Raw genomic sequence first — 26,771 nt, 5'->3', positions numbered from 1 at the left:
ACTTCTTTCTCAATCTTACTTTTGTTTACTCGTGCAGTGTTGCAGTTATCAAATAACAAATGTTATAAAGTGATTATCGGCCATGAATTGTGAAAATTATCGTTTGATAATAAAAGGGGAGTGATTTTAAATTCCATATTGACGAGGAAAAAAATTATTCCCTGTATATTCACATGTAACGTACAGAGCAGCTAGCCTTACAGAATGGAGATGAGCTAAAAAAAATTCCAGTAATGGTATATAAGTTTCAGTTCGTAAATAAACTAAATTCTGCTATAATTACTGTTAAAGTATTAAGTTGTTTATTTACTGGAAAAAATAACGTTACATAATCACTTAAATAAAATATATTACCTAAATAATAGTCACTACTTATAAAACAATCAAGCTTACCAGGTGAGAATCAGATTCTGTTTTCCGTTTCTTCCGCGTCACGAAATTATCCATGTTGATGTTTGCCAAGAAAGCAGAAGACTGGCGCACACGAGAGCAAAACCACTTTAAAAACAGACTACCTGAAACCTATAATACTGTCGTTTCGGAGGACAAGGTAGTGTGGGTATCAATGGGGAGGAAATGCTAACGGAACCCTACCCTAGCTTCGTCCTTTGGAATGAACGGTTTCTAGGAATTAAGGGTTTCAAAGTTCTCACTGGAAAACTCCATACCATGGGTTTCGCAGAAGGGGTAGGGGAAAATAACTACGGAACTCAAAGGTAGGAATATAAAGCATGTCAAAGTGTCTGTCGTCGTTGTAAATAATAATCTGATATATATGCTGTGTACACCATTAACTTTAAAATCACGAAGTGGGCCCCCCCAAGGAGGGGCCCATTAATTCCAGGGGGGGCCCGGGCCCCCCTGGCCCCCCCGGGATCTACGCCCATGCCTTTAGGACAGCGGGGGTGAGTTTCGGAGTTATAGTGGCATGCACAGACATACCAAGCTTACATTTATTATGAATTTATTATTATTTTTCATAAATATAATACATTATTCGATAAATATGGCTGTATTATGTTTCATAATGCTAAATATACCAAAAAGACACCTACCTGACATTATATATATAACATGATCAATGATCATAAATCAATCAATATCGAGCAGAAGCTAAGCTATCACAGGTAATGCCTTGTTTAAAATTAAGTTCTTTATCGTTAGAACACACTTTAAACCAAAGTTATTTAATCTCGCAATTTTTATTGCGTCTCAAGCGATGAAAATGAGCTTGTGGCTGGACTCTACACGATACATTAATACCTCGGAATGGCTGCCGATGGAATATATGCAGTTACATGAATTATGTTGTGTATTGTAGGCCGCGGGGCGGGTTTGTGGCAATGTTGTTGTTGTTGTAGTTAGTAATGGAGGTTTGCGTGCACGAGTTGTAGAGAAATATATGGACTGATAAGTAACTAATTGTATGTAACGGGATGAAATAAAGAGAACACAAAAGTGGCGACGAGGATGGGATCCATTCGTGCATGTGTTGCCGGCCGGTGGCGTGAATGGTAATACAGTAAACATCGATGGCGCGTTTTAGCTCATTTGGAGAGTTTGTGCCAGGGAAAGTAGCCTTGAAGACGTATGCAGAACGGTGGAACTATTTCCTGGTGGCCAACAAGGTCACCGACAAAGAAGAGCAGAAGGCTGTATTTTTCACGGTGTGTGGCACGGAACTTTATAACCTGGTTTCGTCACTGGTGTCTCCAAAGGCTACGTGCGAGGTGGCGATATCCGAGATTTTGGACTTACTGTCGACACATTTCGAACCTATACCGAGTGAGGTGGTGGAGTCTTTAAAGTTTCACAAGCGAGAACAATCAGAAGTTGAAAATATTGCCGAGTATGTAGCGACTTTGCGGCGGCTGGCGGCACACTGCAATTTTACCGACCTCGAAAGGATGCTGCGCGATCGTTTAGTGTGCGGGGTTCACGATAAAACGGTGCAACATGCGATGTTATCTAAGGACAAGCTCACGTTCAAGGCGGCAGTGGACTTGGTGGTAGCGGCAGAGACGGCAAGTCGGAATTTACGTGATATCCGGGGAGCAGTGGGGAGTGAACTGGTTGGTGCAATGGGTGGTATCAAAATAGACAAACAGACGACGGGAGACAAAACGTTTGTCAAGACACCAACTAGGAGTGATCCATCAGAAAGGCAGCCGTCATGCTGGAGATGTGCTGGGTCTCATAACCCCCACACATGAAGGCATCAGGGCACTGTGTGTAATTTTTGCTCCAAGAAAGGGCATTTAGAAAGGTCATGAGTAGTATGTATTGGCCGGACCGACGCCAGGCGCCAGGCGGTGGTGCCTGGTGCCGGTGTCCGCCATCTTGGATTTGTGAAGTCACGGCGGCAAAAATTCCTCAAAATTCCTCAAAAATGGCTCAAAATGACTCAAAAATTCCCGTTTTGAGGAAAAATTTCCGGTTTTAGTACTTAAAAATACCAGCAGTTAGAAATATCCATATGTAGGCTTAAGCATCCAAGTCTACAGCCTCCGATAAGCCTCTGACGTCATCATGGATTATGACGTCACCGTTGCAGTTTCCGTTACGCCCGCCATCTTTAAAATCCGCAATTTTTATGTTAGAAAATTGGGAAAAATGTAAAAAATCATTAAAAATTTATTTAATCGAATTAAATAATAAAATTCTTAAAAACAACGGTTGCACTTATCGTTACGGTCACCATCTTGGATTATATAAATGTTTCTTGTTTCTTTACGCCCGCCAATTGGCTCCAATTGCTCCAAATGCTCCAACAGTCTTTTGGCTCCTATAGTCATTGGCTCCAATATTCATGGGATCCAATATATATTGCCTCCAATTGCTCCAAAAGGATACATCAGACTTTTGGCTCCGATAGTCATTGGCTCCAATAGTCATTGGCTACAATATTCATTGGCTCCAATATTCATTGGCTCCAATATTCATTGGCTCCAATATTCATTGGCTCCATCAGTCATTAACACCAACAGTATTTTGGTTCCAAAAGTCTTTTGGCTCCAAATATATTTGTCTAGAATTCTTCGACTCTAAGAGACTACGAGGCCACATGGCTACGAGTCTAAAATGATCTAGCTGGTTACGATTTATACATGGCTTGCGAGGCTACAGAGCTACGAAGCTTCTAGTACACAAGTTTACGTGACTGCGAGGATACAGGACTACAAGTCTGCATGAGTACTTGACTACGAAGGTACTCGTCTACAAGGCTCCAGTTGCCGCATCTGTCTTCGACGGAATTTTCTATTTTGCTCCAACTGCTCCATCAGCATTATGTTATACGATTACAAGGCTGCTTGCTTACGTAGCTTCAAGTCTACGGCCAAATTTCAAGATGGCGGGCAGCTCAGTATTAATAAATGATTACTGCACAGTAGCAGGTTAGAATAAAACTAGCATGATGGTAAGACGAGTTCACACAAGATGGTGTCCTCCAGCAGACGAAAACATGAAGGTGGCAATGACCACTAGCATTTGGTAGCTCCTGGTAGCATGTTCTGAACATAAAATGACGGATCCATGATGGCCGTCTAGGTAAAAGTCAAAGAACAAGATCAAGGTCAAATTTCAAGTTCAAGGTCAAAGTTCAAGGTCAAGGTCAAAGTTCTAGGTCAAGGTCAAAGTTCAATGCCAACAGACGAGGTTAAAGGTATGGTGAACAGAAAATTATACTAACATGTCGCTAGCACACTCTAGCAGACGAAAACATGATGGTTGGCTCAAGCAGACGAAGACAAGATGGCGGAGATGACATACCAGCTGATGGTAAATACCTTGTTATTGGTGGAGGTAGGTCAGTCTGTAGGTGGCTTCTGTGGAAAAAGGATCTGATGTTTTTTTGCCCTCACCGGTTTCGAACCAAGGACGGGAATCGGTATAATCAGAATTCTCTTAAGTTAATTTTTTGATGAATTTTTGGAATTTATCCCGATTTTCTAACATAAAAATTACGGATTTCTAAGATGGCGTCTAAATTTCAAGATGGCGACCATAACGAAACATGCAACATTAATAGTATCCAATATGACGGTTGTAACATAAAGTGTAACGATGACATAGTACTCAACCAAGATGGCGGGCGTAACAAAACAAGCAACATTTGTATAATCCAAGATGGCGACCGTAACGATAAGTGCAACCGTTGTTTTTAAGATTTTTATTATTTTATTCGATTAAATTATTTTTTTAATGATTTTTGAAAATTTTCCCGATTTTCTAACATAAAAATTGCGGATTTTAAAGATGGCGGGCGTAACGGAATCTTAAACAGTGATGTCATAATCCATGATGATGTCAGAGGCTTATCGGAGGCTGTATACATGGATGCTTAAGCCTACATATGGACATTTCTAGCTGCTGGTATTTTTAAGGACTAAAACGGGAAATTTTTCCTCAAAACGGGAATTTTTGAGTCATTTTGAGCCATTTTTGAGGAATTTTGAGGAATTTTTGCCGCTGTGACGTCACAAATCCAAGGTGGCGGACACAGGCACCAGGCACCACCGCCTGGCGCCTGGCGCCGGACCGGCCAATACATACTACTGTCATGTATAACGAAAAGAAATAGCCATCAGGGTAAAGCACAAACGAGAGTAAGGGGCAACCGAGAGAGTGCCAATTACAGGGTAACTGGAGACAAGCAGTCATCGGATGAAGACACCGCAACATACAGCTTATACAATGTTAACAGTAACCCCTTGAAAAGCCGCCCACCGATAAAAGTGGATGTGTGGTTAGATGGGCGTCAGTTGGAGATGGAAGTCGACACAGGGGCTGGCCACACTATTATTAGCTGTGATACATACAAGCAGTTGTGGCCAGAGCAACCGGAGCTACAAGCAGCAAATATGGTACTGCATACTTGATCGCAAGAACGGTTGGGAGTTTTGGGATAAATGAATGTACAAGTGCAAATGAAAACAGCATCAGCTAGGTTGACCCTGTTGGTGGCAAAGGGGGAAGGTCCAAGCTTGCTAGGGCGTAGCTGGTTGGAGCCTTTAGGAATTAGCGTAGAGGGGATCCATTATATTCATCAGGAACAAGTTACAAGAGTGATCCAGGAATACCCAGGGGTATTTGGAGATATGGAGCTAGGACGTTATACCGGACCACCAGTGACCATAGAGCTTGAGGTAGGGGCGAAGCCAATATTTCGTAAAAGCCGGCCAGTGGTATTTGCGTTGGGAGAGAAGGTCAGTGAAGAGATTGACCGGTTGGTGGAACGAGGGGTACTGTAACCCGTGACGTATTCAACATGGGCTACGCCTTTAGTGCCGGTATGGAAAACAGACGGATCAGTTCGACTCTGCGGCGACTATAAATGTACCATCAATACGGTATGCAAGAAAAATTATTACCACCTTCCAACCACAAACGAGGCATTCTCTAACCTGACAGGTGGGAGATTTTTCACGAAGTTAGACCTAGCTGAAGCATATTTGCAAGTGTAAGTGTATGAGGTGATGGCAGAACGTCTCACGGTGAACATGATGAAAGGACTGTTCAAGGTCAAACGGTTGCCTTTTGGAGTATGTGCTGCCCCGGCAATATTTCAGCGGTTAATGGTAACATTATTGTCCAGGATACAAGGGGTAGTGGTGCTCTTGGATGACATATTGATTACAGGAGCAACAGAAGAGCAACATTGGGTTCAGGTGCATCAAGTGCTAAGAAAAATTGAGGAAGCCGGTTTATGTCTTAACAAATCAAAATGCATGTTTGCAGCCACAGCAGTGAAGTTCTTGGGGTACATGGTGAACAGCCAAGGGATACACCCAACAAGCGAGAAAGTGCGAGCAATACATGGGGACCCAAAACCGACAACAAGGAAGGAGCTACAGTCTTTTTTGGGGCTGTTTAATTTTATGAGCGGTTTCTACCACAGAAAGCAGCCCTCTTGGAGCCCCTACACAGATTGATCGACCAGGGGAAGGAATGGGAGTGGACGCAAGCACATCAACAGGCATTTGAGGCTGCGAAGAAACTTCTGCAGTCAGACGCATTGCTCACCCACTATGATGCCACAAAGCACATTATTCTAACCTGCGATGCCTCCGAACACGGCCTGGGGGCGGTGCTGGCCCATGAGACTGAAGAGGGGGAAGCACCAATAGTGTATGGATCTCGTACCCTGCATAAACCGGAGAGGAACTACGCACAGATAGACAAAGAGGCTTTGGCTATCATGTTCGGGGTGACCAAGTTTCGACAATATTTGGCGGCACGACCCTTTACGATCATGACCGAACATAAACCACTCTTATGGCTTCTGGACCCAAGTAAACAGACCCCGGACATACTGTCACCCCGCTTGCTGCATTGGAGTCTCTGGTTGTCCATGTATGATCAGGGACGAAGATTGGCCATGCGGATGCGTTGAGCAGATTTCCATTACCGGCACCGGAGACGCAGGTTCCAGCGGTGGGGGACGTGTTGATGTTGGAGGCATTGCCAGAACCCCCAATTGATGCCACAAGGCTAGCCACTCTGACGGAGGAGGACCCGGTATTGAGGCTCGTGAAGAGAAACACAATGATAGGCTGGCCTAAGGACGGCGGGACAGACGAGCTGCGGCCCTATTGGAATCGGAGGGAGGAACTGTCGTTATACAATGGATGTATATTATGGGGGAATCGGGTGGTGATACCAACTGTAGTACGGCGGAGTTGCTGGCAATTGTGCATGCCAACCACGATGGAATAGTACGGTCTAAAGCAGTGGCTCGCAGTTATATGTGGTGGCCGCAAATGGATCACGATATAGAAAGAGACGTTCGAGAGTGCACCGAATGCCAACAGCTTCGAGCTAACCCCACAAAGATAAAGGAGGTAAGCTGGTCCCCAGAAACAAAACCATGGGCCAGGCTACACGTTGAATTTTTTGGGCCGTTCCTCCTGGTAGTGGATTCGTACTCCAAATGGCTGGAAGTTAAGATGGTAGCATCAGGGTCTTCCACGGCTGTGATTCGAGAGCTGAGAGAAATGTTTAGCTACCATGGGATACCGGAGTGCATCGTATCTGACAACGGTACGACGTTTGTCTCACAGGAGATAAAGAAGTTTGCAGCACGGAATGGCATCCGACTCGTTCAGGCAACACCATTCCACCCTTCCAGCAATGGGCAAGTGGAACGGATGGTGCAAATGGTGAAGGGAAAGCTAAGAAAGTTGGGAGATGGGGATTGGCAAACGAGACTGGCCAGGACCCTCTTTGCACTTCGGACGACACCATGTTCTGGATTACAGAAGACCCTGGCGGAACTGTTGATGGGGAGGACACTACATACAGCTCTGGACCAGTTGCACCCAAGGAGTCAACCAGTGGCCCATCAGCCATCATCCCCAACCACAGAAGTATCTGAAGGGCAGCGGTTTCACATAGGAGAGCAGATACTGTTCCGTAACTACCGTGGAGGGGTGAAGTGGTTGCCAGGAGTAATAAGGGCGTCACAAGGACAGTGGATTTATGAAGTGGCCGATGCACCGAGCAACAAATACAGGAGACATGGAGATGAGTTGTTACGACGTGTAGGACAGAGCCAGCACATACCAGTTCCCCAAGAACAGATACAGTTACCGATACATTCTAGAACAGAGAGGAATGGAAGGAGAGACGAGGAAGAGAAGTAGCTGGAGAGGAAATAGGAAGGGAACCTGGTAGCGGGCCAACAGAGGGAGAGAATGCCAATGGAGGAGGACCGCGGTGGGCAGCAGAAGGTGCAGCAAAGGGCAGAAGTGACATGGAGGGACTATCGTCAGGAAGGGGGCCATCCGTCATGTTCGGACGAACAGGCTTCCCCGAGTCGTGAGCTCGACCAACCTACAAGCCCAGGGCCTAGTCCGTTTAGAGGTTTTGAACGAGAGGCTAGCAGTGAGCACAAGGGGGAACCAAGCGGACAAGAGCAAAACACGACTTGCAGGCAGAGGAGGCAACAACCAACAAAGCTGAAGGACTATGTGTTGAAGTAACCTAACAAGGGAGGAGTGTTGTGTATTGTGGGCCGCGGGGCAGGTTGGCGGCAATGTTGTTGTTGTTGTAGTTAGTAATGGAGGTTTGCGTGCACGAGTTGTAGAGAAATATATGGACTGATAAGTAACTAATTGTATGTAACGGGATGAAATAAAGAGTACACAAAAATTATTTATATACTAGCATTGTGTGTTCTGTGTTTCGTGATTGGTTGCGTTTACTTCATTTGAGTAAATGTGTACTGTCGACACACGAATAACATCAATTAATTTTGTGCACAACTAAACATATCTTGATTGGCTTGACCAAAAATGGCATTTGCTTCTATTGCAGACGAAAGATAATTGCAAGGAAGTTATTGTTGGTGTGGACGTAATGTATTGCACTTTCGTGAAAAATACGCTATTATAAACATCCACCCAGGGATTTCCGTAAACAACATTTATTTATTCTTGCTCTGACATTGGGCGCACTTGGTGCCAAGGGGAGGAGCTTAGCTCACTAATGGCATGATTGTGGTAATGGTAATGATAGTAGTGATGGTGATTATATTGTGGGTGGTGAAATTGATGAGGCTGATGATGGTGATAGTGGTGATAGTAGTTATGTTGAGGATATTGGCGATGGAAATAGTGATAGTGATGATATTGTGGGTTGTGAGGATGACGAGAGTGATGGTGGTTATGGTGATAATGATGGTGGTGATGGTGATAGTGATGGTGGTGGTCGTGATGATGATGGTGATTATGGTGGTATTGGAGTTGGTGCTGACAATAATGATGTGATGTAGTTAATGATTCTTCATTCTCTGAGAGTGAGTACTTCAGCACTATACCAGCGTCCCAGAGAGCTTGTCTCTGCACAGGTTCTGGTCGACGAGGAGATGGTGGAGCGTGCCATGCTGTGTCTCGTCGAGCGAGAGAAGGTTGTCGCCGAGGGCAGTGGGGCGGCCGCCCTCGCTGTCCTCGTGGCCGGCCAGCTGCCCGACCTCATGAAGAAGCGGTATGTGCAGGCGGTGACATAGGCATCACACCCATGGAGTGAGGGATTGTCAGAAGATGCCATGTGGTGACGCAGCTGGATTCACCTCTTACCTCACCATTTCCATATTCCAATGCCAAAATCATTATGGAAATGGTGCTTTACCATGCCTCACGATGGTTAATAATTAGGACCACATACTTTTCGCCAAAATAATTCCAGACCAGCTGTGTTTTAAAACTTCGTAGCATATCGAACTGGTTTCGTGATTGGCTTGCTTTATTTCAGGTGCATGTATATTGTCAGCACAGCAATCACAGCCATCCAGTGCGGAAGAAAACACATCCTGAATGGCCCAGCCAAATAGGGCAATGGTTTCTCTTGCAGACAGCCGCCAATCGCAAGGGAACAATCACTAGCAGAGGCATACATCCGTTATTAAACACAGAAACTTCCATTAAATAAAATAATTAAAAAAAAAGATTATACAATGAAAACACTGCACTTCAGCCAATGTTTTGGGTGCTCTTCAAACATGAAGCAATTATTTGGGAAAAAACAGTGACTTCATGCAGTCTCCATGAATCAATTAATGCAAGACCACCCTCTGGCCATGCTGTTGTTGTTCGTAAATCCCCATCAAAGTAGAGGACAGGGATTTCCGGAGAATCAAGCTTCGAATCTCACCAAGATGTCTGTGATCATCTACCATAGATATAAAGCAACACTTGGTGGCCATGGATAGTTGCAGATAAACCATTTGACCACAAACTACTCCTAAACACATTTGAGGGTTGGGAGGCCATATCAATTTTCTATAGTTTCATTTTCGAAAATTGGCTTCATTAAATCATTGTCTACAACTCGATTAATTGCCTGAAACTAATAATGTAATTTTATCATAAATAGTTTACTGTATGAAGTCACTGATATTTAATATCGAATTCATTTGTGGTATGATATAACCGAATAATTATGTCTATATACAGTGTGGTATGGTCTTCGTAAATCTCCTGATTCATGATCTCTGTTTTAAAGTTAGCATTTTTTCAATATTAACCAATAAAATTTTTAAAAAGACATGAAAATTGTTGAAACCAATATGTAGAATTTTGGTTCCTGTCTGATTCCTTAAAAATAAACTTCTTTGTGTATGCAGAAGACATTGACCATTCAGGTTTATTACACCTGTGAAGCTTAACATTAGTTATCTTTTTACAATAGAGATATAGTTTGATCTGATCTGTCAAGTCTTTCTGTGGTTTAAAAATATGGATTTTCCAACAGAAAATCTTATTTTATCTATTTAGCACATCTGCAGGATGGTTATTCATCCGTCCTCATAAAGCATTCTTAGGGGAATAACTCCCTGAGAACATTTTTAAGCAGTCATCATTTCTCACTCAGTATTCTTGCTTTATTAACAGTCACCATACGAATTAACTTCCATAACTACCGCAGCGAATTTAGGGCTTCACTTACTATTATAAGCACTTCCAGTTATTACTGGTAACCTAACATACACTTACTGCGAGAAATCACACAAGTAATCTGTCGATATTGGAGAATCATTTAATCCATATTTACTTATAAGGATAGCATAAAGTGCCTCTGTTCTGTGAATAAATCGTCTGAAAACATACACAAAAATCACACTGTAAAGCTAACAGCCACCACAACATAATCACATCCAAGTAGACTGACCTATACAGTCACTCACGTCATCCTCACAACCCACAATATCATCACCATCACACCTATCATCACTATCACAATTTCCATCACCAATATCATCACCATAACTACTATCAACACAATCTTAGTTCAGGGAAGTGTCTGATTTTACCATAGCTCTGCAACACATAATTAACACATATTAAATTGCAATGTCCACAAATTGAGTTTTCTAGCAAGCCAAACTGGTGTATTTTAAAGCCAAAAGTATCTTCGCTGGCCATAATGACAAAAAGCATCATGCTCATGTAGCGAAGGTCTAAAATTAGATACCAAAATAAAAAGAAAGAATAACTCAAATTTATCTTAGCTTATTTGGTCCCGAAGGGGGTCGTAATATTAGAAATACTGCTCCTCAACTTAACTGTGCCTCATGAAACCCTATTATATCAGAATCATTACACAAAGTTTCCATATCCTAGGAGATGGTTTATCAAAGAGTGAGAAAACATGGAACACCAGAACACAGTTCTTTTTCACTAAGTCTGCACAATAAAGGTGATCCTGTCGGGTGGAAATTTGTACTCCTTGGTCCTAGGCTTTTGGCTCATCTGTAACTTTGCATTATACCACAGAGTGGTGGTGATACTGTGAGGCAGCAATGTGGACTCCTTGTTCCTGAGCATCTGGCTAAACTGTAACTTTGCATTATGCCACATCGTGGTGGTGATCCTGTCGGGTGACGATGTGAACTCTCTAGTGTTGTGCATATTGCAGCACTGTGACTGTTGCTTTTGCCCGCAGCGTGAATGGCAAGGGAGTCCTCGGTGCCGAGCATTTGGCTAAACTGTATGTTTGCACCATGCCACAGCGTGGTGGTGATCCTGTCGTGTGACAATGTAGACTCCTTGGTCCTGAGTATTCGGCCGAACTGAATGTTTGCATCGTGCCACAGCATGGTGGTGATCGTGTCGTGTGACAATGTAGACTCCTTGGTACTGAGCATTCGGCCGAACTGTATGTTTGCATCGTGCCACAGCGTGGTGGTGATCCTTTCGGGCGGCAACATCGACTCGCTGGTGCTGAGCTGCGCGCTGCGGCGGGCCCTCATGCACGAGGGCCTGCTGGTGCGGTTCGAGGTGCGGCTGGACAACAAAACGTGCGCCACGGCCCGCCTGCTGCAGGTCATCGCCGAGACGGGCGCCAACGTGCGCGACATCCGGTTGGAGCGCTGCGGCCACCAGGACGTGGACGTGTTCAGCGTGCTGGTGCGTGACACACACTTCGTTGCCATGTCCACAGCGTGAGCTGTCCACCAAGCCAAACTGGCGTGTTCTTCACTGGCCGTGATCGCAAATGCATCTCGTTCATGAAGAGAAGGTCGAGCCTTTCACAAATCGCGGCTTCAAATCAGATGGTTCATGCTCCATTTGTTTGCATAACTATTCTCCAGGTAGAATCCTTAATTTTGGCAAATACGATATGTAGCGAACGTTGCTGAAAGCTGGTGGATTTTCTTTGTAGTTACTCGGTTTCTTCCTCCAAAGAATTCTTTCCAGTTTCTCTCCTTTTTTAAATTTATCTTTTATCGTATGTAATGGTATCGACCCTGAGGCTAAGCCATACATTCGAACCTAACATGAGTCGCACAATTTTCCCATCTTTTGCACGTTATTCCATAACCAGATTGGGATCCGCTGAAATATTTTTATACACCATAGTTCTTGGTATATGGCACTTGGTAAGAGGAATTGTCTGAAAATGGGATGGAATTCAATGAACGTAAATGAGTCGCAAAGATGGCGGACTCACATGTAGAAACATAAACCAGAAAAAATTGACTTTCGTAAACATTAGGGTACATACCAAACGTATTGGTGTGCCAAATGGAATTTCAGATAGTGAAAATATCCTGGAATGTGTTTGGTAAACTAAAATAGTCATAGTAAAAATTAATCACGGTTTGAAAAATACCTTAGAAAGCTGATATTACAGTTATTATTGTCATATTGCATATTGTCCTTCAAACTTCCTAACAGGCTTACTAGCACAGTGGTAGAGCGCGCGGTTGGTGACCTCTAGGGGTGTCGTTTAATTCTCGTCACTGAATTAAAAAAATATTTAAATAACACAGTTATTATTTAATATTAATTTTGATCAGCTAAATAAGGTTAAGGTTTATTTGTAGGGAGTATTTTCAGAATAATTTCAGTCGTTTGAGCAAAAACAAATATACAGAAATATAAGTAGTGTTGTAATATGTGTTTTAAAATGTTTCAGTTCAATATTTTAGTATTACTATCACTACGTAGTATAAAACAAAGTCGCTTCCCGCTGTCTGTCTGTCCCTATGTATTCTTAGATCTTTGATACTACGAAACGGATTTTGATGCGATTTTTTTTAATAGATAGAGTGATTCAATTTGAAGGTTTATATGTATAATACATGCATAATATAGTTGAGAAACAATGATAATTTTAGAAGTTTCTAATGTAATGTCGTAAATAAACACATTTTTTTTGCGCTTACATTTAAAACGCTGACTGAACCCTACGAGATAGATCAAAATAATGTACTACAGTATTGTACACCTTAAAAAGGTTTACAAAAATTTCCGGGATGGTATATGTACCATATTATGATGGTGTATATACTCTTAGGGATAACCCACAATAAACATTTTTTATCCTTTACTTTTAACGAGAAATAATGGCTTATTTACGAAGCGATTTTAAGCAAAACAGCATTAATCCTTATCCAATTAAGTACCTTAAATACATTGTGCATTTAATTGATCAATATGTATTAAGTTTGTATTTTCTAATAAAAAAAAGCTGTGAACGTTGTATATAAAGACATTCTGTAGTGCATTTAGTATCAGCATTGCACCCGTGCGAAGTCGGGGCGGGTCGATAGTAGCAGTATAACATCTAGCGTGTGCGGAAACTTTATCGTATTAACTGTTTAATGAATTTGAACAAGATGGACAGTAGTTTAATCAATTTCCTTGTACAAAATCAGTTCCAAAGCCAGGGTCTATCGGAGACGTTTCTAATAGTTTCAAATGTCTAGTTTCGTGCTGGTAATTGCTATCTGCGTTTTATGGTAGCAAGCAACTTGTACGATTCAGGAAGTGAATTCTAGCAGAAGGCGCAGAAAGGAAGTGTGTGATTCGCATCCAGAAATTTTTATATTTTTAAAGCGACTCTTTTATTTATTAGTTTGTTTATCACCAACGGCATTATATTAAAGAATTCTACTTCAAATTTTGTATCCGAGTTTCGTATTTAAGTTTTCGCAACATGAACTACATGAGAAAACTTGAGTTTGCTCGTTACCGAGGTTAGATCTTTATCTACACGTCACTGGCGAGAACTGAAAGACTAGCTCATCATTTTCATGAAATTATTATTCATTATAGTGTTTCTTACAAACTTGAGGAAGAATCGACCATTGCCTATATTTAGGAATCTATCCCAGAATGTCCCTGGAGTAATTCCGAGAAACCATATGAAACCTATATCCGAATCGCTGGATTCGAACCCAAGTCCTGATGAAGACAAGTCCAATCGTAACATTGCGTCAATTTTCTTGATGATAATCTGAAAGTACCATTACATTTTGATGATGTATATAAAGTTATCCCCCCTCCCCAATAAATTGCATCTTTAACATACACGTGGTTTTGCTGAAATAATTAAATATTTATTTATTTAAACAAGCATAAACTAGTTACGAACTCTCTGACCTGAAACGTGAACATGCAAAGTTTTGCGTGAGTAGTATATAAAAGGGCATCCGGGGACAGGCTCCAGGCGGTGGTGCTTGGTGCTAGTCAGCCATATTGGATTGTGACGTCACGGTGGCCATCTTGGGTGAGCGTAACGGGACACAGCGTAATGGTACAAGTAGTACCTTGAAATATGACCCTCAAAACTTGCCAAAATTGGGCAAAAATTGCCCAAAATTCCTAAAAAATCGCCAAAATGTACATTTCTTAGGAAAAAAATTCCGCCAAAAAATCTCAAAAATTTTGATAAATTGAAAATTCCCGTTTTCGAGGGAAAAATTTCCCGTTTCGAGGGAAAATTTCCCGTTTTATTCCTTAAAAATACCAGCAGCTAGAAATGTCCATATGTAGGCTAAAGCATCCATGTCTACAGCCTACGATAAACCTCTGACGTCATCATGGATTATGACGTCACCGTTGCAATTTCCGTTACGACCGCCATCTTTAAAAACTTTATTTATTATCCTATTTTAATGAAATTTTTTTTAAAATTTATAAAAAAATTCATGTAATGAAATTTTAATAAAAACAGAATAAAAAACATAAATTTACGACATGGAGCTCAGAGTCCTCGGTTCGAACCCGACGAATGCAAAAATAAAAAAATGGCGACCGATCCTTCCCCCGTGGTGGGTGCTGGCAGACTGACCCCCGCCACTTATGACAAAGTATATATCTTCACCTAGTATGATGACATGTCCGCCATCTTGAAAATCCGTAATTTTTATGTTAGAATATCGGTAAAAAAAATTTAAAATCATTAAAAAAATTAATCAACCGAATTAAATAATAAAAATCTGTAAAACCACCGTTGCACTTTTCGTTACGGCCACCATCTTGAAAATCCACCATTTAAATGCTAGAAATTCAGGAAAAAATCCAAAATTCATAAAAAAATTCACTCATAAAAGTAATGATTGATTCGAAACTTGGTTCGATCCCTGGGTGATACAAAACAACGTTAATTTTAAAAAATACCACTAAAGTGGCAGGTTTGAGAAAATAAAAACACCGCAAGTTCTTTTAAAAAAACTTTTATTACATAAATTCTACACAACTACAAGAACAAAAAATACACAGACAAATTACCAAAATTTCGTGGATCTCTCGATTCAAACAGTCTTATTATACGGACTAAGTCCTTTACATGACTTGAAATGTGTATTCAGTTTATCAGGTCGACATATTGGTACACCACAATTTTAACACAAAGACGAATTATCGACTTCATTAAAAGGACAGTGATATATTTCGTGTCGTTGTGCACTTTGAATATTTGCTAATATTTTGTTACAAAATATACAGCTTGATTCCGATGAATGTACAGCCAGTCTATCAGAATTCCTGAGGTGCCGTTTTAATCTTCCATACAGTATAAACTTGCTTAAACATCTGTTGCACTGGTATTTAATGCGTTCAAAGTTATTACTACAATTGTGTATTACATAATTCCGTAATTTCAAGTTTTTGATCTTCTCGCAGTACGTACAGTTGGGCGATATATTTTGTAACAAAACATTAGCAAATATTCAAAGTGCACAACGACACGAAATATATCACTGTCCTTTTAATGAAGTCGATAATTCGTCTTTGTGTTAAAATTGTGGTGTACCAATATGTCGACCTGATAAACTGAATACACATTTCAAGTCATGTAAAGGACTTAGTCCGTATAATAAGAAGACTGTTTTAATCGAGAGATCCACGAAACTTTGGTAATTTGTCTGTGTACTTTTTGTACTTGTAGTTGTGTAGAATTTATGTAATAAAAGTTTTTTTAAAAGAACATGTGATGTTTTTATTTTCTCAAACCTGCCACTTTAGTGGTATTTTTTTAAAATTAACGTTGTTTTGTATTACCCAGGGATCGAACCAAGTTTCGAATCAATCATTACTTTAATGAGTGAATTTTTTTATGAATTTTGGATTTTTTCCAGTATTTATAGCATTAAAATGGTGGTTTTTCAAGATGGTGGCCGTAACGAAAAGTGCAACGGTGGTTTTACAGATTTTTATTATTTAATTCGGTTAATTAATTTTTTTAATGATTTTAAATTTTTTTACCGATATTCTAACATAAAAATTACGGATTTTCAAGATGGCGGACATGTCGTCATACTAGGTGAAGATATATACTTTGACATAAGTGGCGGGGGTCAGTCTGCCAGCACTCACCACGGGGGAAGGATCGGTCGCCATTTTTTTTTATTTTTGCACTCGTCGGGTTCGAACCGAGGACTCTGAGCTCCATGTCATAAATTTAAGTTTTTTAATATTTTTATTAAAATTTCATTACATGAATATTTTATAAATTTAAAAAAAATTTTATTAAAATAGGATAATAAAAAAAGATTTTAAAGATGGCGGTCGTAACGGAAATTGCAACGGTGACGTCATAATCCATGATGACGTCAGAGGCTTATCGTAGGCTGTAGACATGGATGCTTAAGCCTACATATGGACATTTCTAGCTGCTGGTATTTTTAAGAAATAAAACGGGAAATTTTCCCTCGAAACGGGAAATTTTTCCCTCTAAAACGGGAATTTTCAATTTATCAAAATTTTTGAGATTTTTTGGCGGAATTTTTTTCCTAAGAAATGTACATTTTGGCGATTTTTGAGGAATTTTGGGCAATTTTTGCCCAATTTTGGCAAGTTTTGAGGGTCAAATTTCAAGGTACTACTTGTACCGTTACGCTGTGTCCCGTTACGCTCATACAAGATGGCCACCGTGACGTCACAATCCAATATGGCTGACTAGCACCAAGCACCACCGCCTGGAGCCTGTCCCCGGATGCCCTTTTATATACTACTTGCGTGACTTTATAAAATTAACATTTTGTCGAATGCTTAGACTTACGCCAAGATAAAGTATTTATTTGAATATTTCTAAGCAACTAGGCAAAAGTTTTTAATTTCGGTATCGTTTATTGGTCACTCGAAACCATGGACTGATATCCTGAGATAAAACGAGAAGTAATGAAAATCGTTGGTGGAGATAATGGGGATACTCTGGAATAAAATACCATAAGCACTGGAAAATTCCCTTCATCGTTTGTACGGGAGTACAGGAACACTTTCAACTCGAAGAATTTTTAAAAAAGGCAGGTATTTTACTTTGACGTAAGTTTGTTTTTTAAATAATTCTTGGAGATTATTAACTATTATGGTGAAAATACGTCAGAAATCCTGGCTTTATGTGTATATTAAAAAAAAACCACATACGACATTCTTATAATTATTATTCTCACAAGGCAATGCAAGTTGTTGAAACGTGGCTTCGTTTTAAAGCACCAACTTAATGTAAAAAAAAAAAAAAAAAAATAGAAAAACCGTTTCTTTATTTTGACGAGAAATTGCGAAACGCTTAGATCTTCATTCACAGGTTCGTTTAAACTTTAAATGTAACTGTCAACTGTTCTCTCACATGTGGTATATCTGTCTAATGAAGCCCTCTACCATGCCGTTGGAAAAAAAGATATGATATTTTGAAAAGTCATTTATATTACAATTTTGGAGTATATTGTTCGATGGAGTGAGCTGAAACTGTATTAAGCACGCAGAAATAATGGAAAGACCGTAGACGTTCTCAGAACATTTACAGTAAAATATTTCAGCCGGACTTAAAAATAAATAGGGGACACAGGGTTGAAATAGCAAAGATAAACTCATGAAACATATGTTTGACCTTTGGAGCAAAATATCAATAATTTGTGTTCTCCAGCAATATATAATCAAAAAATAATGATAATCCAAAAACAATACTAATTCTTTAGTCCTTATCATACCAAATGTTTGTCGCTTCAATTTTCTACTCGTATTTTTCAAGTGTGAACAACAAACACAAGCGTTCGTTTTTTGAGTGATTCATGCAATGGGAAATAATTATTTAAAATATTTTCGTGTACAATAAATACACGTATAATTATCCTTAATCTTGATGTTTTTACTATGACTACGAGAGCAAACCAGTGTAAGCGTATGTTCTAAAAAATTTTAAACTTAAGCATCTTTGTAACTGCGATTTTTGTTATTTTTGATCCCATCATTTCGATCCTTGACGCTCAGGTTTTTATTATCCACTCCAACTTTTCAGCTTGGACTGGATTGTGTTTCTATAATCCTTCTTTGTTACAGTTATAACACAGAAAAATGTTTTTTCTCTACATTTACAAAAGATTCCTTTAGAAATAATTTGCAAGAAAACGTATAGCTATAATACTACAAGAAAGTTATTCTAACTTTGTACAACACATGGCTATGGTTATTTTTGTATATGTAAAATGCGAAAAATTGGCGAATAATTTTATATTTTAATCGATGTTTCATTCAAGCCTAATGTTTTAAAAACCCTGGAAAATATAATCAAATATTCAACACTTGTATTTATTTTGTTTTATCTCGCCTATTAGTGTGCGCAATTAATTCTGAAGAGCTACTCAGAGAACGGTTTACAAAATAACTTTAACTTTTGGAGAAACTGGGGCAATACCCGGGATATAGAATCCAAACCAAGTATTACCACGAACACTATTTTGAAGTGATACAGTTGTTTTCGTTTGATTGTAAAAATGTACAAACATCTGTAATTTAACATGAATATTTCTGTTCCATTTACAGAATGCCTTGATTGCAACCTGGACGGAATGTGTAATGTGTTTGCCCCTGCAGGTGTCCGTGGTGTGTGAGACGTGCACGTGGAAGCAGTCCGAGGACCTCATGGACCGGCTGGAGCAGACATACCCTGAAGTGCGCTTCGAGCGGGACCCCAACACAAGAGAATGCTAGAACCACAGTTGTCAGTGGCAAACAAGCGGATGTTTTCAGTTTTCAAATTTTAGTCCAAATCACTTTGATTTTTATTCAAAACATATGACGATCACTTATACTTTCTTCAAGTAAATATACATATTTTTAATGAAGTTTTTTGTCTTTTTTAGATGTTTCTGTGTAGCCTCTATGGAATTTTCAAGCAAATAAGTGCGGAATTTAAACTATTTAATGTAGATAGTAATCGTTTTTTTTAAATAAGTCATTTTTGAAGGACTTTTATTTAATTTTTTATGTAATTATAAATTCCAATTTATTTAGTGTTTCTTTCCTTTCCTGGTTACGAAAGACTTGCAGAAGTAGCAATGCATCATGTTTCACCTATCAAAACACAAACTCATCATTTGGATAATACATACTTAATCATTTTTGACTTTGCAACATTTGTTCATCTTCACTTAGGAAAATTCTGGCAGACTAGTAGAGTAGTGTGTGGCAAGAGTAACACTTAGTGTTTGATCAGGGAGGGACACTCCTAAAAGAACGGATTTTGTCATTAAAATTCATTTATTACTTTTTTTTTTACTAAATTCTTTCAGTCACCTTCAAAGTACTCTCCATTAGATGTGATGCACTTGTCAAGTCTTTAATCCCACTGTTTGAAGGACCTCTGGAACTCTTCAACTTTGATATCCTCCAGTGCCCTTTACGAAGCTGTTTTTACCTTCTCCACATCATCAAAACGCTTCCCTTTTAGGCTTTTCTTCATTCTCGGGAACAGGAAAAAGTAGCATAGGGCTAGGTCTGGCGAATACAGAGGGCGGGGAACGACAGACCGTCCCTGAGAGGCAAATTAGCATTTCACTCAGGCCGTGTGTGCGGGGGAGTTGTCATGATGAAGGAACCAGTCAACTGATCGCCAAAGTTCCGGGAGTTTCCTCTGCACATCCTCTCGCAAACGTCTTAAAACTTCCAAATAAAAGTGCTGGTTAACAATCTGGCCAGGGGGAACAAAGTCCCTGTGCACAATTCCACTAACAACAAAAAAGACAATGATCTTCGTCTTACGGGCGTGCCTCCCATTTCATGTCACGATTTTATATTTATATTAATAACTGATCAACTTTTAAACTTTTTCAATTGTTTAACTTTCACGGAATGAAAAAATATATACGCAGCGCATACTTTTTGCATAATTAGCTGCCAAAGTTAAATTTTTAACGTTTTTAATTTAATTAGTTTAATTAATTTTTAATTTAATTTATTGCTGAACTGAAAATATTTAGGTTTAACTGCAATGCCACTGGCTACTTCATGATATGGTTTGCATTTCTATCACAAAAACTCATTACATGTTTCTTGGCTGTCAAAATCGTAACAAATTTGAGAATTTTGAAATGCCATGTAAAATTAATTAATATTTTCTGACGTTATAATCCAAGATGGCGATCGGCACCACAGGTACCAGGTACCACAGTCTTAAACCTGTCCTCGGACATACATATCCATATTACTCATGGATTTTAAATATTAATTGAATAGACAAAAAATATAATTTCCTTGGGAGGAATTTATTAAGAAAAATTGCACAATAGGTTTAGAACATCGTGAAAATTGCAACAATAAAAGTAAATACAGAAAACACAATTGCATCTCTCTCATTGTTGTCAGCCTGTTGTGTTCTTCTATAATGTTACTAAGAGAAAAAGAGAAATGTTATTTAATATAAAAGAATTTATATTACATACAAATGAATTAACCACGTGAAAACAGTCTTAAAATGATAAATAAATGAAATTGGTAAACATTTTTTTTGTAATTAACAATACTTGGTGATGTAGGTCTATATGCAGTAAATATAAATCACATAATACAAATTAGTATTTTAAGATCATAAATCATGGTCAAAGATAAATTGAAGAAGCGATTTTTTTTTCTGTCTGCGTTTGGCTATTTCCAATGTTAGCATAGCAAAATGAAAAATATTATTATGTAAATCATTTTCCCAATATATGTTTTTTTGTATACGTCTATTAATTTGAAGAAAGGGATTAATTGTTTGCATACAAAAATATTATTTTAATCAAGATTTTTGCATTAAATAATTAATTTATCCTGATATTTATGCATTGTTCACTAGTTATCTTCTTGATATTTGATAGGTATTTTGTTTCATCTGCACTATTTACCTTAATGTTCTTCTTCGTAACCTATAACATTGTCGTCATTTATGAACTTACATGACGTTTTGTCATAAAACAAATTTTTGAATACAATTAAACGTTTTGTGAAACAAGAAGCGTTTCAAGAACACTGCAAGGTAGTTCGGGTACCATTATAGGCGGTGACATCGAAAGCCAACGTGGAAGCGGCAGAGCTCCATGGTCGTTCCTGTTTACCAGGCCGCAGCCGAGGCCGCACGCATGGTGCACCTGATCGTTCCCGGCCACTCGGACGCAGCCGAGGCCACGTATGGTGTACGCAATAGTTTCTGGCCACGTGAACGCAGCCGAGGCTACACGGTCGTTTCTGGCCACTCGGGTGCAGCTGAGGTCACGCATCATGCGCGTGGTCATTCCTGGCCACTCGGACGCTAGTGCGGGGGTTAAGAGCAAAAAATCAGCTGAACCCTGCACTTTTTGATAAAAGCAAGCCACTTCGTACAATTCATAAATACACCCCCCTGAAAGTTTTCAGAAGCGGTGCCCTTCGGTACCCCTCCTGGGGGGGCCAGCACCCCCCTTAATATGTGCGAAAATTCAGTTTTTTCATTTATCTCAAAAACGGTGGCTCCAACGACAAAAACAGTTATATATGAACTGAAAGATATTTAAATTTCCTACAAACTTTTCCCCTTTTATTTTTTGAGTAGGACTTACTGTTTAAGAGATACGAAGACTTTTGAATAATAATTTTGTGCCAGTTATATCTGTAGATCAACCACTTTATGATATTGCCAAGCAAATACAATTTCTGAAACCAGAAACACATGGGGAAATACATTTTGTTATTATGCTCGGAGGACTTCACATAGAACTTGCTGCACTCAGGGCAGTCGGCCATTGGCTTGAGGACAGTGGTTGGGTAAATGTTCTTGTACAAGCTGAAATCACGACTCAAGGTAAAGCAGGTGCAATGATAAAAGCAACACATATCACACGCCCATCAATTTACTCTTTGTGCTCTGTATTCCTCGAAAAGGAAGGCATATAATGTTTACAGGGAAACATGTGATGAAGAATGTCAGCTAGTTTTTAAAGATTGGGATGAAGAAAGGTGCAAGCTCTATCCTCAACACAAATTCTGGAGCTTAGTAATGCATCTGGAGAGAATAATATTACAGTTTGTTCGTGCCATATGTCAAGTTGACTTTGACAAGTACATTGAAGCTATGATTAGACTGTTGCCCTGGTTTTTAGCTTTAGACCACACACATTATGCTCGATGGCGTTCAGTTCATGTTAGAGATATGGTTAACTTGGAACATGATCATCCTGAAATCGCAAAAAATTTAAATCTGGTGCATTTGTGGCAACAAAATCCAAAAGGAAATTCTCAAACATTGCCTTAGATCATGCTCATGAACAGGTTAATGCTGTATTGAAAGGCGATGGTGGCATAGCTGGCCTAACAGAAAATTCTAAATCTTTTAAGAAGTGGGTTTTATCTAGTCCTGAGCTGTATGTTTTAGTTCAGACATTTGGAACATGTTCGGCTGATCCTGATAATGTAGTAGTCAAACATCACCAAGACACTAATTCGGCTCAGAGTCGTTTTAAGAAAGATGTACAATGTTTGGAAACGGTGATAGATAACCTTGGCAACCCATTTCTGGAAGACAGCCCCAAACTTTATAATTTATTTACAAGGGAGGTTGCAGATAGTACATTTGCGAATTTTGTCCAGATTATTGGAAAAGAGCGAAAACAGTTATATGAGCAGTTTGTGAAGGAAAGACTGGAAGAAGAAACTCTGGGTATAATGGAACCCATAAAACTAAATAATTTTCCTACATTCAGTAAAACTAAAAACTCCACCAAGAAAGTTGGGGATGGCAGATTCGCTGGCCTGAAAAACGATTGCTCCATTTTTGGTATAGTATACATAGCCTGTCAAACACGATACGGTGATCTTGATGAATTCTTTAAGCATGAGAATCAGTGCTTTCCACCTTCACTGTCGGTTAGTGGTGAAATACGTGTATGCCAATCAAAATCAGATTTAATACAGTGCATACTTTCAAGTTCGGAAGAGGCTACAGTTTCAACATTACCTCCAGTGAATGCAATACTTGTGGATGCAGCTGCAATTGTTCACATGCTTCAACCTAAAGGTGCACAAACATTTCAAGACTATGTGGATGATGTATACCTTCCATATATATTTTCACTGCCAGCCAAAAGGCTTGATATAATTTGGGATGTGTATGCCAAAGATAGCCTCAAGAATTTTGTACATACAAAACGAGGCAGTGGAAGAAGAATACGAGTCATGATTTCTACCAAAATTCCTCATAGTTGGCAAATTTTTCTAAGAGATAGTGAGAATAAAACAGAGCTTTTTAAATATCTTGGAAAACACACCATCCAAGCATGTAAAACTACTGACAAAGAAGTGTATTCTACACTGCACTCAAATGTGATTTCTTCTGTACAACATTAAGATATGGAAAGTCTATGCCCCTGTACACATGAGGAGGCAGATGTCAGACTCATAGTTCATGCTGCAGATGCTGCAGCACGAGGTTGTTCCAAAATTATGATACGAACCGTGGAAACTGACATACTTGTACTTGCTGTGTGCTTTGTGAGTCAGATTCAGAACTTGGAAGAACTGTGGGTTTCCATTGGAACCGGAAAACATCAACGTAATGTAGCAGCTCATAAAATCTCATCAGCCTTGGGCCCCGAGAGGTCAGCTGCATTACCCATATTCCATGCGTTTACTGGTTGTGACACAGTGTCGCAGTTCAGCGGAAAGGGAAAGAAAATGGCATGGGAAGCCTGGAAAGCATTTCCTGAGGCTATATCGGGATTTTTGTCCATGGCAAGAAATGAAGTTATTGAGGCAATGCCTATAATTCAGAAATTCGTCGTAGTAATGTACGACAGAAGTAGTCAGTTGGATAGTGTCAATGAATGTAGAAAGAGTCTTTTTACCAAGAAAGGCAGGCAAATGGAAGCGATTCCTCCTACATTGGATGCCCTTTACCTACATGTCAAGCGTGCTGCCTACCAAGGAGGTTGTGTTTGGAGTAACGCAGCAAATCCACGGCCTGCGGTGAGAATAAAACGTATTTCCCTTTATTTAAACTTTCATTTATTTTTTCTGTGTGATGTTTTGAAACTTGTTCTAAAACCTAGAATATGTGTTGACATATATCCCAAGTCCTGCAGAATATGGCTGGAAGAAAGAAGTTGATGAATGGCAGCCAGTCTGAATGACTCTTCCACAAGCTTCAGAGTCTATGTCTTCATTAGTGCGTTGTGGATGCAAGTTAAGGGTTTTCATCACACTGCAAGTGTTGAAAAGTACAACTCAAGTGCACTGATTTGTGCAATTGTGGTGGCGAATGCAGTTCCGACTACAAATGATTTTAATGTGCGTAATTACTTATTTGTAGTAGTAATGCATGTTTTGGGTGGCAGGAATTTGTGTTTTATTGTTACAATGTGTTAAAGAAATGTTTAAATTTAACCAATACTTTGATTTAATAGGTAATGGATAGAGTACTAATTACAGGAATAGGCCTACATAACTGGGAACAAACTTTGCATTAAATATTTGCCATGTTTTAAAAGACATTTTAATTCGAATGAATATAAACATAGTTTTATTGATGTGAAGTGATTATTTGTGTATATAAATATCGATTTGAAATTAGTTTTTTTAATTTAAAACACTATAATTACCTTTTTAACATACTGTTATGTGAAACATCAAGCAACTACATATTGTAACTATATGTATTTCTGTTGTTCTTCTTATCATAGTTTCGAAAACAAATAAACAAAATATGTTGTTGCAACTTTTGTAGCATTAAAATATACAATTCATATACAAATTTATGTTTATCAAGGTCTTCATAATTATAAAATCTAGTCAACACGCAAAACATAGAAGTATCCGAGACATTTCAAATTGTTCTGGATTATCCATTCCAGGAGTTGGCGCAATGCGCGACTTTGTAATTTCTGTAGTATAACTTTATTTTTAAGTCTCGATTACTAATTATTGTAATTAATATATGTTCCATTAAAAATACAAGTGATTTTGTTCTCTGTAGGTATTTAAGTTTTTATAAAAACTATTGGCCAATAATGTAGTTGAGTTTGGTTTTCTCACTTCATCAATATATTGTAAATGTTAATTATTATTTATCTACCAAACGGTAAGTTCTTCTTAAAAATAGTAAGGAACATTATTGTAGGAAATTTAAATATCTTTCATTTTGTGTATGGCTATATTTGTCACCGGAACCTCCGTTTTTCAAATAAACGAGAAAAACTTAATTTTGGCACATTATAAGGGGGTACCGGCCCCCCTATGAGGAGTACCGAGGAGCACCACTTCTAAAAATGTTGATAAGTGTTCAATTATAAAGTATACGAAGTGGCTTGCTTTTATCAAAAAGTGCAAGGTTCATACCCTTAACCCCCGCACTACGCAGCCGAAGCCACCATGACGTGTTCAATCGTTTCTGGCCACTTGGGCACAGCCGAGGCCACGGACGGCGCGCGCCGGGGAAGGCCGGTCACACGCGCGACGTCTCCAGCACCCCGCCGAAGGCGAGGAACGAGCTGCTCGCGCCCCGCAGGCCCCAGCCGGGGATCTCCTCGTATATCGGCTCGCTGGCCGGCGACTTGCTGTCCGCTTGCAGGCTCAGCCGTGCCGGCGGTGGGATGTCGTAGTGCGACGTCATGGAGTCTGGGGCACACACGACGCCGAGTGTTTACACCAAGCAGCTATTACTATTTCTAATTAACAACACGTGGGAATACTAGAAAAATTTGTTAGCTTAACCAATCGAAACCGGCGCGAATATTTAACTATCCATAATGAGACAAAAAATTTTTTAAAGCAGTCATGAGTACTGCCGACAGAAGTAAAAACGTTTTCGCAATTTTTACGAAAAATATATTACCACACAACAAATTGGTTTTATCGCGTTGGTAAAATAACTCCTAAATTACTATAAAATACGCATTGCATATTAATCATTGTAGGTCTTAAAAAATAAAATGATGTTCTTAATTTTTAGGTCATATTGCTACAAAGACTCCGTTTTCTTCGTTATGCAAACTATATATCTACCTGTATGAGAATATTAATATATTTTATACTCACTTATTACTTCACAGTAATCGTATACTTAAGATTTAAAATTGCAAAAAGTTGTACTAATAGGAACAAACATAGTGTTATCGTCACGTGATCATGTCGATGACGACTTAGGGCCTACATGAATTTGCTCCCTATCCAAACCTTCCCATAAAAGTTTTCACTTCAAAAATATACTTTTCAAAAAAATTTTATGTCTGAAACATCCATGAGATATATGAATGTCACTTC

At 39.3% G+C, this 26,771-nt stretch overlaps 2 protein-coding genes across 3 annotated transcripts in view; one reads left to right on the top strand and one right to left on the bottom strand.

Moving 5' to 3' along the window:
- The window catches only part of LOC134535566 (L-threonine dehydratase catabolic TdcB-like), a 39,149-nt gene extending 19,798 nt beyond the window's left edge, over window positions 1-19,351 (top strand). The window contains exons 7-9 of the mRNA XM_063374751.1: window positions 8,849-8,985; window positions 11,678-11,906; window positions 19,101-19,351. Of these exons, the coding sequence (XP_063230821.1) occupies window positions 8,849-8,985; window positions 11,678-11,906; window positions 19,101-19,217 (483 nt within the window). The 3' untranslated portion in view covers window positions 19,218-19,351. The remainder of the gene's footprint in view (window positions 1-8,848; window positions 8,986-11,677; window positions 11,907-19,100) is intronic.
- Window positions 19,352-20,749: 1,398 nt separating this feature from the next.
- LOC134535565 (uncharacterized) overlaps window positions 20,750-26,771 on the bottom strand; it is a 73,790-nt gene continuing 67,768 nt past the window's right edge. For both annotated transcript variants that reach the window (XM_063374750.1, XM_063374749.1), the window contains exon 9: window positions 20,750-26,126. In XM_063374750.1, the coding sequence (XP_063230820.1) occupies window positions 25,954-26,126 (173 nt within the window). In that variant the 3' untranslated portion in view covers window positions 20,750-25,953. The remainder of the gene's footprint in view (window positions 26,127-26,771) is intronic.

This window comes from Bacillus rossius, chromosome 8 (genome assembly GCF_032445375.1).
Source record: "Bacillus rossius redtenbacheri isolate Brsri chromosome 8, Brsri_v3, whole genome shotgun sequence".
Lineage (NCBI taxonomy): Eukaryota > Metazoa > Arthropoda > Insecta > Phasmatodea > Bacillidae > Bacillus > Bacillus rossius.
The sequence above is the reverse complement of the archived record's forward strand: the minus strand, read 5'-3'. Positions and strand labels throughout refer to the sequence as shown.